Raw genomic sequence first — 12,641 nt, 5'->3', positions numbered from 1 at the left:
GAGTGGTAGGTTCGAGTCTTACATGCGACGGTCATAAAAATTATCCGATTGATGTCGCAGTCCACTAGCGAATTTCTCACGTTATACATTCATATTTGTCCCCTTTTCCTTTGTGAAGTGGAACCATATCATTCAACAGAAAACTCTAAGGAGGACAGGACAGACCATGATGTTAGTCAAGGCAGATATACCTTTACTAATGTGGATGGATAATCTAAATTTGGACATCTACATCCCTTATCAATCTGGACACCTTATCAATAAAGATACATCTACTTGGGGAAGAAGAAGAAGAAGAAAAAAAAAAATATATATATATATATATATATATATATATATATATATATATATATATATATATATATATATATATATATATATATATATATATATATATATATATATATATATATATATATTATCTTACCTTGACTGTTTCCATATCAAGTTCTGTCTGTGGAACAAGACACTGCAAGTTGACTCCTCCCTTCTCCTTACGACGGAAAGTAATTTGGGGAGGTTCCTGGGAGAAGAATGAAGAATGTTCAAACTAGTAGACCATACCAAGGAAAGATTTATATAAATAATTTCACTTATACTATCATAAAAAGAAATCCATACCAATGTCAGACAACACAGGGGCTCTTCATTGAGTGACTTGTGGGCTGAGGTGATGGCCATTCAATTTCCAGGGTATTTAGTATTTCATCAGCAACAACCAGCATTTCTATCCTTGGGGACAATATTGTATCAATGAGGTGGAATCACACACTTGGTTCAGGAGGGATTTGAGGATAGCAGAATGGAGGAGGTTGGGGATAATTATGTGATATGGTTTAATGTCACAAACTCCCCCCTATTGGAAGGCTAGGATGGTGCCCCTCACAGAGGACTTTGTAGCATGGAATTTAATGAATCATGCCCTTGGTTCAACTTCACCGGTGGCAAGACTCAAACCACCATCCCCTCAACCTTCACCACAAGTAACAACGCCCTATATACCAACAGCTTCCTTCCCCTTGTTAGGGAGGTAGCCAGTCAAGGAATGCAACCCACTCCCATCCACCACCCTTGTTTCCTTCTTTTCTTAGCTCCTTGTGGATGAAGGGTCATCCCTGTCTCCTGCCCATTGCCTGGGTCAGAAGCAAAGCAGCGAGACACAGCACATCCACAGCAGAGCCACACTGCAAACAATAATAATTCAATTCGATCTGGTTTAATGTGGCAAACTCCCCCTATCAGGAGGCAAGTAAGGGGCTCCTTACAGATGACTTAGTAGCACAGAGTTTAATTAACCATATCCTTGGCCCAACACATTGGTGGCAGTGTTTAAACTATTGTCATGTTGACCTCCACTACTAGTAGCAATGCTTCAGGCTTCAATCAATTAATCTGCATGAGACCAGGGGCAATGGATGGATTGACTTCAGGTTTCACTAAATGGATAACCCACAGCCTCACAGTGGCTAGCGATGGTCCTTTCAATAACTCCACTATCATACTTTAATTTCTCCACACAGCTTTCATGACACTTTGTAAATTCTTGCCTTCCCACACTCTATGGCAGAACAAGAATAAGGATAGAAATGCTGGGAAACAACAAATACTCACTCTATGGTCTGTCTTACCTTATTTAATCTGATGCCAAAGCCTTCTAACTCGTGTTCAATCAGCTTCTTGTGACCAAGTGGTTTCAGAACATCTAAAACAATGAAGATGAGGGAACAAGTTCTTGCAACAGCAATGACCTGTTTGCCTCGACCTTTGCCATCTTTGGCTCCCTCAATGATACCTGGCAAGTCTAGAAGCTAAGGAAGAACAAAAAACATTGAAAACAGAAGTATTCAAAGAGCACTGGAAAGTATGAACAGATGTCAGATCAAAGAATGCTATTTTCAATTACAAAAATATTCATTCTACAAGGTATTGCAAATTACTATTTAATCACATTTGTTGTCACACATATACAAATGTATATATGTATACATATGTATATATCCCAGTATAGGGTATTGCAGCCAATACTTTAGGGACTAATGGGGTGCCCCCCTAAATCTGGAGGCACATATCTATGTTAGAGATAAAAAGCTCTACTTATACAGTAATGATGATACTTTTGTATTACAGCTGTCTCTCCTCTATGCTGTTCCCCTGAAACAGTCCTTTACCATTTCTATGACTATCTTTTGAGGGGGGGTCGCCGATGAAATGAAGCGGCCTTGCTGTGGATGTGCTGTGTCTTGCGGCACTGCTTCTGACCCGGGGCGGTGGGCAAGGTGCAGGGATGACCCGTCATCCAGGAGGTGCTCAGATGAGAGGGAGGGTGGGAGGGGTGTGGAGTGTATTTGGGGATGAAATGGGTGGGGGTGTTTTTGTGCCTTTCCCTTTTTGGCTACCTCCCTTGAAAGGGGGTATATGTATGTATGACTATCTTTTTCTGTATCATTCTATGGTGTGTGGGGGGGGGGGGAAGAATTCTGCCAATGCATGTCATAAAAGGTGATTCAGTGGGACAGTGATGGAACTAAGGATCCTGCTCTTTGCATATTCCTCCTACAAAAAGTCAAAACAAACAAGGGTTTGGGAGGACTTCAACCAGAACCCTAGTAATTGGGTCATTAAATGTGTATGGTTGTAGTGCAGAATAAAATAATAGGGAAGAGATTGGTAGTTTGTTTGAGGGAAGGAAATTAGATGTGTCAGTGTTATGTGAAACTAAGTTGACAAGTAGGACACATTTGATTTTGGGAGTGTGGAGTGGGGGAAAGAAAAAGTGGCTCTGCTGGTAAGTGATGGACAGGAAAGTGTGAGGTGGAATGGAGGGAGGTGCCTTCAAAGATAATGTTGGTGAAGATAAAACTGGAATGGGAGATGTGGGTTTTGTGAATATATTCAGTCCTGGTAGTGAGAAAAATGAACACGAATGAAAGGCTTTTTGGATCAATTTAAAGGTCAGATATCAACAGATATACCATTCGCTAAAAATCATCGTATTGCTCGAAAAAGTACTTTTTAAAAGCATACAAATAAAGTTTTTACCTATTACAGAAGAATTTATTCAGAAAATTCAATTTTAATTGCGCCTCGCATACCACTTTTCCGAAGTCTAGATAATCAGAATAACAATATTGTTTGTTTGGCAACTGTGACGTCACGAACGCGGAATTCCCCGAACCTTTCACGAAGCGCACGGGTGGAATGTTTCGAATAGCAGACGACGCAATGAAATGAAGACAAAACTGTTTTTTGCCAAATTTGATAAGATGTAGATGGTGGAATTATATAGAATACTGTCAGTATGTTTTTTTATGTACATTAAACTGTAAATACAAAAAGTTATGGAAGTCTTGATATCTGACCTTTAAAGGTCAGATATCAAGACTTCCATAACTTTTTGTATTTACAGTTTAATGTACATAAAAAAAAAATACTGACAGTATTCTATATAATTCCACCATCTACATCTTATCAAATTTGGCAAAAAACAGTTTTGTCTTCATTTCATTGCGTCGTCTGCTATTCGAAACATTCCACCCGTGCGCTTCGGGAAAGGTTCGGGGAATTCCACGTTCGTGACGTCACAGTTGCCAAACAAACAATATTGTTATTCTGAATATCTAGACTTCGGAAAAGTGGTATGCGAGGCGCAATTAAAATTGAATTTTCTGAATAAATTCTTCTGTAATAGGTAAAAACTTTATTTGTATGCTTTTAAAAAGTACTTTTTCGATGATTTTTAGTGAATGGTATATCTGTTGATATCTGACCTTTAAATGAGTGTATAGAGATTTGGGAGAAATGTAAATGTAGAGGTGTTTGGGGACCTCAATGCTGAAGTAGATGAGCTCATAGATGGAGTAGCAAGGAATTTTAAAGTTACAGGTAAGAATTATGGTGGAGAGATGATGCAGAAGTCGTGTTTAAGAAGAGAGCCAACCATATGTATACAAGGAAAAGGGTAGTGGAGGGAAAGGTAATTGATAAGGTTTTATTGTATTATTTTGTGGTACCCAATGGGACGTTGGACACCACAGCAGCCCTGCTGTAAATGTACTGTGTCTTGCTGCATTGCTTCTGACCCAGGCAGTGGACAGGAGACAAGGATGACCCTTCATTCACAAGATGTTAAGACGAGAGGGAAATGGGTGAGAGTGGGTGCATGCCTTGACTGGATATCTCCCTTATAAGGAGGAAGAACCCCTTAGTATATACATACATATATCTAGGCTTTTTCCCCCTTACAAGGGAGGTAGCCAAAAAGGAAAAGGCATAAAATCATTCCCACCCATTCCATCCCTGAATACACTCCACATCCCCTCCACCCTCCCTCTTATCTTATCACCTCCTGAATGACGGGTCATCCCTGCACCTTGTCCACTGCCCTGGGTCAGAAGCAGTGTCGCACGACACAGCACATCCACAGCAAGGCCGCTTCATTAAATCGGCGACACCCCCTCTCCGTCCCCCCATGCATAAAAGGAGAAGACGGGGAGAAATCCCTTCGGGCTGCGTCAAATTTTGCTCACACATACTACCCATGCATCACATCATCATCCATATACAACCATTCTCCATTCACCCCTATCTTCTGTCCTCTCCTGTCCTTCCTCAACAGACATTCCCCTCTTCACCAAAGCCCCCTTCACCCCATCCATCCACCTCATCCTAGGACATCCCTTCATGTTCACTCCCTCCACATCTGCCTTCCATACCTATTTTACTATTCTTTCTTCACTCATTCTTTCCATGTGTCCAAACCATCCTAATACTCTTTCATCAACCCTATCTCCCAACTCAATTTTCACCCCTGTTCTTCTCCTCACCTCCTTATTTCTCACAATATCTAGCCTAGTAACCCCCATCATACTTCTCAGATATCTCATCTCAAACACATTCAAACTCCTCTCTTATGTTCCATGTTTCTGCCCCATACAGTGCTGTTGGCACAATCACTCCTTCATACAGTCTCCTCTTAGCATCCATTCCCAAATGTCTATTCCTCATTACACTCTTCAATCCACCAAGGCATTTACTCGCTTCTATCAATCTACATTCTACCTCCACGTTTTCCTGCCACATTTGCACCCAAGTATCTAAAACTATCCACTTCCTCCAGTCGCTCTCCCTTAATGCTCACTTCCAGACTACTGCCACTTTCACCCCTTGTACATCTCATCATCTTACTTTTACCCACATTTATCTTTAGCTTTCTTCTATCACATACTCTCCCAAACTCTGTCATCAACTTCCTCAATCCCTCCTCCGATCCTGCCACAAGCGCAGTGTCGTCCGCAAACAACAGCTGGCTCACCTCCCACTTTTCTCCATTTTCTTTAACCATCTCCAATCCCTGACCCACTACCCTTGCATTTACCTCTCGCACTACCCCATCCATGTATAAGTTGAACAGCCAGGGCAACATGACGCATCCTTGATGAAGTCCCACCTTTATCTCGAACCACTCACTCTCTCCATTTCTAATCCTGACACAAACTCTACTACTCTCAAAAAAACTCTTGACAGCTCCTAGAAGCTTTCCTCCTATCCCATATATCTGCATAACCTCCCACAGTGCCTTTCTGTCTACCCTATCATAAGCCTTTTCCAGATCCATAAAAGCCCAAAAAACATCCTTCCCCTTTCCTATAGCTTTCTCACATATTTGTCTTACCACAAAGATCTGATCTACACAACCTCTACCTGTCCTAAATCCACACTGTTCCTCACCAATTACTCCCTCTGTTCCTCTCCTAATCCTCTATATCCAGATCCTCCCATAAGCCTTCCCAACTACACTTAACAAGCTAATCCCTCTGAAACTACTACATTCATACTTGTCCCCTTTTCCCTTGAAAAGTGGAGCTATACAGGCACTCCTCCAGTCCTCCGGCACTCTACCCTCTCTCCAGCAAACATTAAATAACCTCACCAACCAGTACACCATCACTGTACCTCCCTTTTTTAGACATTCTGCATGGCATCCATCTAGACCAGGTGCCTTACCTGCTTTCATCATCTTAACAACTGCCTTCACTTCATCCTTCCTTATTTCTCCTCCATTTTCCTCACTCATCATGGTCATTTTCTTAGCATTTCCCACTGCAACTATCTTTCACCTCCCTATCCTCCTTCACATCTAGCAACTCCCTAAAATATTCTGCCCATCTTCCCCTTACTGCCTTCTCTTCCATTATCATCTCTCCATCTGCACATTTTACCTTTTCTTCTCTACTTGACTCGCCTCCTCTTCCTCTCTTAATTTCTTTCCAAAACATCATTTTATTACTTACAAAATTTTCTGTCATACTCTTACCCCACTTCACATCTGCTCTCCTCTTTGCCTCCTTTACCTTTTGCTTTACTTCTCTTTTCTTTTCTTTGTACCTCTCATATGACTCCCTCATCCTATTTTGCAACCAATCTGTGAAAGCTCACTTCTTCTCTTCTACAACCTTCTTTGTTTCCTCATCCCACCATTCACTACCCTTCCTTCTATTTCCTCCTGTCCTTCTTGTTCCACACACCATCCTTGCACACTTTGTGACTCCCTCCTTGAACCATCCCCATTCCTCCTCCACACCTACCTCTACTCTATCCTTCACTCCCTCCCACTCCTCCTTCAGCTTCTTCTTGTACTCCTTCTCCTTTTCCTTTTCATTGAAAGAGTTCACTCTAAGCACCTCCCTACCTTTTGTCCCTTTCCTCTTCCTCCACTCTCAACTTACCTTCCACCAAAAAATGATCTGATATTCCCCCACCCTCTCCCCTTACCACATGTACATCCTTAACTCTTCCTATCATAATCCTATTTACCAATACATAATCCATCAACGCTCTATCTACCACCCTCTCCCATTTGTACTTATGCTTGACTTTCTTCTTAAACACTGTATTTGCTATCATCAACTCTCTTTCTAGACACATTTCCACCATCAACTCTCCACTACGATAGACCTAAAAGGTAGAAAGTTCTGTACATGTATGTTCTCATGGGAGAGTGGGTGATTGTAAGATTTACTTATTTTATTTTTTGCAGGAGCTGACAATAGGAACAATAAATCTTGGTTGGCCACCTGCTTTTATCACTCTCTGTCAACATACAAAATATAAGGTAATGCACAACAGTGGCCCATAATTGTTCACAAGGAAAGAGCATTGGTAAACTGTACCCCATAACAACAACTTTTTACTGCCTTGCTTTCATGCTTACCCCATCCACTTAGATTTCTACATTCACTTTACTAGTCTTTCCTTATTCACTCTTTCCACAGACCAGACATTCTTTGAGTTGAGGATTAAGAGGAACCAACCTGAACTTTTGCTCCCTTGTACTTGATACATCCAGGGACTGTGGTGAGGGTTGTGAACTCATATGCAGCAACCTCCGAGTAGACACCTGCCAGGTTACTCAGCAGTGTTGACTTCCCAACAGAAGGGAAACCTACAAATGAAAAGAAGGATTCATCATGTTTGAAACAACCCAAGACCACTTATCTTTTTTCCTTCTTTGGAAGATCTCCCCATGAAAGGGAGTCCCTAATTTAGCCATCATTTGCAGGTCTGTCCAAACAATAAAATCAAAATAGTGAGTGGAACAATTTCCTTCATCCCTTTTTAAAATACAAATACATTTCTGAAATGAAATGTTTGAAAAAAAAATATGAAGTGTTACAAGAATGGAGTAAGAAATGGCTGCTGGACAGGGCAAATTAATGGGTGTTGAAGCTGCTTTGGGAAATCGAAAGAACAAGTGAAGAAAGATTAGCAAAAATAATGTGGAAAGTAGAAATTGATGAAGTAAACTTGAGAGGAAGACCAAGAATGAGGTAGATGTATGGGGTGAAGAGAGCCTTGGATGCACGAGGAATGTCTATGGAGCAGGAAAGAGAGTGTGCAAATGATACAAGTGAATGGAGAGAGCCAGGGAATGGATGAAAGAATGTCATGGTCCAAAGGGATGTTCTCATCCGCTCCATAATTTTTTCGAGTGGATGAAGACAGGAGTTACCATCATGTGGGAGTAAATTTCCTCCAGTTATTGGGCTCTGCACTATGCCTTACTGCAATACTCTTGATCTGAGCAGTGTGGAAGGGGACAGGGATGACCTTTCATCCTCGAGATGCTGAGATGGGGAGGAGCATTATATAGGTTTTAACGTGAATAAAGTGGGTGTGTGTTCTGACTTGGCTACCCTGCTTTATAAGGGGAGAAAGGACCTTTAGTAGATTTGTAGGGGGAAGTGGTAAGGCAAAATTTAAAGAACAGACAAGAGGAATAGTTGAAGTTTAAAGGTAAACCTATGTCATATTTTACAAGCAAACAAACCACAGTCTCTCCTATTTGTCATGACATATACATTGCACTGTGAGTAGTCATACTCAAAGGACACTCATATACAGACTTGCATCCATCATAGAATCATCATATATACCAAAGGCTTCTTCCCCCTTATAAGAGTGGTAGCCTGCCAAGACATCCACCTATCCCCACCCATTTGTTTCATTTCTATCTTGGGCATGGTTTATTAAATTCCACGCTACAAAACCCTCTGTGAGGGGCACCGTCCTAGCTTCCCGATAGGGGGGAGTGTGCGACGTTAAACCATATCATCATCCCTGTGAATGAAGAATCATCCCTCTCCTACCCACTGCCCTAGGTCAGAATCAATGTGGTAAGACAGACAGACAGACAGACAGACAGACACACACACACACACTCACACACGCATATATGCATATATATATGGAGCAATGATGGATACTTGCATGTGGTGGTCCTGCAAGATGGACAATGTAGCTGCTCAATCCCAAAAACCATCAACCCCTTCACCACCATCTATAGATGCAGCCCTGAAGGGCCTGACACTGTTCCTGGACTGGGGTAAAGATCTCTTTCGCATCCAACTTCAACTATTTTCAGGGAAAGGGTGGGGGAGGAGAGGTTAGGGGTGGGGAGTGGGTATGTATGAATGATATTTTGACAGTCTGAAGGGACTTCTCCCTGTCTTCTATTTTTTTCTGCATGAAGGGATGAAGGGCGGGGGGGGGGAGTCACTGATTACGTAAAGCAGCTTTGCTGTGGAAGTGCTGAGTTTTGCTGCAATGATTCTGACCCAGAGCAGTGGGCAGGATACATGGATAATCTAATATCCATGAGGAGCTAAGATGAAAGGGAGGAAGGGGTGGTGGATGGGAGTAGATATTGTCTTTTGACTTGGCTACCTCCCTTGTAAGGGGGAAAAAGCCCTTGGTATATAGACAGGTTTTCCACCCCATGCAAATCACAATCATGTACCAATTTGTAGAACAGGCCAAAAATATAGTACAATAAGTATGAAACAGTTAAGTAATTTTGAATTTTTGCCCAATGAATTGCCCATAAAATGCACCACTAATGATCTCAAACTGCCTAACTTCTAGTTGTGTAAACATGCTAAAATTAAACTAATATTAGTTTTGAATTTTTACATCAGTTATAATCAATAATTGTTGCCTAAAGCTTCACTAAGTGGAAAACCTGAGCCACAGAGTGGCTGGCAACAGTACTATGGCCTTCCTACAGATTTCTCAAGGAAATAATATTGGACAACTGCCCATGCTCCACTGGTATGAAACTGTCTCTATGTCATCAACAGTGGTAGTTGGGGAAGCAGTTTCTAGTTATCAATTCATGTCAGGTGTAAGAAACAAACAAACAAACACACACATGTGCGAGCGCGCGCGCACACACACACAGATATATATATATATATATATATATATAATTTTGCAGGACCACCACATGCAAGTAATAATCACCATTTTCATTGATCCATCACAACAATTCTAAGTACTACTGCCTATGTTTGCTGCTCACTTCCTTTCCCATTTGCTGTATTTCATCATCATACAAACATGGATAAACAAGAAATACAGTTACTCAAGATCTAAAGATACTTTTTAGTATGCACAAATCTGCAGAAAATCTGTCCAGGAGAACAACCTGTTTCTTGCACATATGTATACAAATTTCCACACAAATAAAAATCATTCTGTAACTTAAGTATCTGTATAAGCTTCACTGATATGTTTTGGTTCCCCAGAGCCAGACAATTTCATTCTGGAAATGCACTACAAACTTTTAAAAGGAACTACTTGGTCTTTATCTTGCTTAACCCCTCTGCTGCAAAGAGAGCAAAATGAAATTACTTGGAAGCCAAAATATTGGTATAAGTTGATAACAGCAATGAAATGGTTCATTAGGATATGCTGAATATGAATTATTCCTTACCAACAAAGCCAATTCGAGCATCACCAGTCTTTGCTACATCAAAACCTTCTCCTGCAGCTGCTCCACCACCTTTTGGTGTTATAAGTTCTCGGCGTAACTTTGCCAGTTTGGCTTTCAGAAGACCCAAGTGCCCCATGGTGGCCTTGTTCTTCTGAGTGCGGGCCATCTGAAAGTCAACAGAATATTTAACTTCAGACCAATCAAAGTTTATAATAATGACAAATCATAAATGGAACAGTAAAAAATAAATAACTAACCTACTTCCCTCAATCAACATGGCTTCAAGAAAAGCCAATCCACCAGCACTGTTCACAAACATCATGCGATAATTACTCGAAGGATTCAATAAAAAAAAAAAAAAAAGCCCCACCATAAATATGGTTGCTACACACAAAGCTTTTAATGAGATCCCCAGATACATACTTTCCAAATAGATCATAGACATATCTATAAAAATAACAAGAGGCTGTTAACTAATATTATAGCATGAAGACAATGTACCTCATCCAAAAGAACAGGCATGATAGTGGGTAACCAAAAAGAAATCTACGTTGGCTGGGGGTCCAGGAGCAGAGCCCCTGGTGGGGGTCAGGGGGCTGCGGGCCTAGGCTGAGTCCCTGGGCTGAATCGCTAGTAAACAAACGCATGCAAGCTGTTCTGTTGATGTTGCTATCGATATAATTCGGCCAGATTAAAATCTACCCATCATCACCTTGCTATATGTTCACATGCACACCACACCACGCAATGCTACACAAAATGAATCACTTCCGGGCCAGCATAAAATAAACCACTTACACACAGGTACAGCCGACATATGAATCGCCCAAAATTTCACATCCACCAAAAATTATTCAACCACAACAAAATATTTTTTTAACAGGATCGTTTATTACAATCAGGAATTAATGACAATCGGGAATTAATGACCAAAAATCAAGATCATTGTCAGGGAAAAAAAAAATTGGAATTCAGATTTAAATCGGAAGAATATCATGTCTGAAGAACAGAATGGAAGCTTCATCGTAGAAATCAACTGTAACATTACTCACTCCAGACAACCACCATAAAGTGAATTAGTAGAAAATAATAGTAGTAGATTTGTAAAACTTCAAACTCTTCCACAGGGAAAAGAACACAAAAATTCTAAGCCTCACATTTGATACTCTTAAGTCAAGACTTTCTGCCCACAAATCAAAGACATGACAGTAAAAATCAACAAGAAGACAAACTTACTCAAATATTTCAGGAATATACTGACTCTAGACAATAGAAAAACACTAATAACCATCTACAAGCAATTCATGTGAACCAACCTTGACTACATCTCCATGGCATGGTTTCCGACAAGACACATTAACACGGTTTATGCATACCATTTTTAAAAGTTTGTGTTCATGGTCATAACAAGGGGACTATTTCTTGAGCAAGGAAGGGAGAAGGCAGGGAGCTAGAGGTGAGTGGAGGATGGCTGTATACGGATGGTATTTTGAAGCAGCTTAAACAGATTTCTCCCTATCTTCTCTATTTCCTCTATGAAGGAACAGAAAAGGGGGGGTTGCTATATAAGTGAAGCAGCCCAGTTGTGGATATGTTGTGTCTTCCTGCATTGCTTCTGACACTAGCCGTGGGTAGAGGACTGAAATGACCTGTCATCCACAAGGAGCTAGGATGAGGGACACAGGGGTGGTGGATGGAAGTGGAATGGGTGGAATGCATGCTGTAGACTTGGCTCCCTCCCTTTTAAACGGGAAGAAGCCCTTGGTTAATATATATATATCGAACAAATGAATAGAAACCACAAACAAATTCCTTATGCTTCTGCAAACTGGGTATTGAATTATATTACCACACACACATATCCTGCCTCAAGAAATCATTATACAAGGAAAATCCATGATGACAAGTATTGGTAGAGGTAGGAGGAAGCACATTGGTGAGCTTTTTTTAATTTTGAATTTTTCCCAAACTGAAGTTGTGTTCAAATTCTGCCCATACAAAGTCATTATATACAGTATGAAAATACAGTCAGTATATGAAAATTAATACAATTAAAGTGCCGTATCACACGACATATGCTTTACCAAAGACAAAGTATTTGTTTTCATATACTCATACTGTCTTAGTGTCTACAGAACACTTTATTATGAAAACATACAATTCATGCGCCGTCAATTTGTGACATATGTTTTACCAAGGTACATATATTAGTACACATTACGAAATATTACCTCCGCCTCAATATCGGCAATTTTCTGTAAAATACTCATGGTGACTTCAAGACTGGAAACAGTATTTTCAACTACACAGCCTGAAATAATCCAGCAGGCACGTCTCTCCTCACTTCCGAACCCCGACAATACCGAAGAGA

At 40.7% G+C, this 12,641-nt stretch overlaps 1 protein-coding gene across 1 annotated transcript in view; it reads right to left on the bottom strand.

Moving 5' to 3' along the window:
* Window positions 1-12,641, bottom strand: part of 128up (GTP-binding protein 128up) — a 19,064-nt gene extending 6,423 nt beyond the window's left edge. The window contains exons 1-5 of the mRNA XM_076192462.1: window positions 12,502-12,641; window positions 10,271-10,436; window positions 7,311-7,441; window positions 1,629-1,808; window positions 428-523 (exon numbers count right to left, since the gene is read on the bottom strand). Of these exons, the coding sequence (XP_076048577.1) occupies window positions 428-523; window positions 1,629-1,808; window positions 7,311-7,441; window positions 10,271-10,436; window positions 12,502-12,540 (612 nt within the window). The 5' untranslated portion in view covers window positions 12,541-12,641. The remainder of the gene's footprint in view (window positions 1-427; window positions 524-1,628; window positions 1,809-7,310; window positions 7,442-10,270; window positions 10,437-12,501) is intronic.

The sequence above is a fragment of the Oratosquilla oratoria genome, chromosome 11 (genome assembly GCF_046742065.1).
Source record: "Oratosquilla oratoria isolate Oo_2021 chromosome 11, ASM4674206v1, whole genome shotgun sequence".
Taxonomy (NCBI): Eukaryota; Metazoa; Arthropoda; class Malacostraca; order Stomatopoda; family Squillidae; genus Oratosquilla; species Oratosquilla oratoria.
Note: the sequence above shows the minus strand (reverse complement) of the source record. Positions and strands in the feature narration are given on the sequence as shown.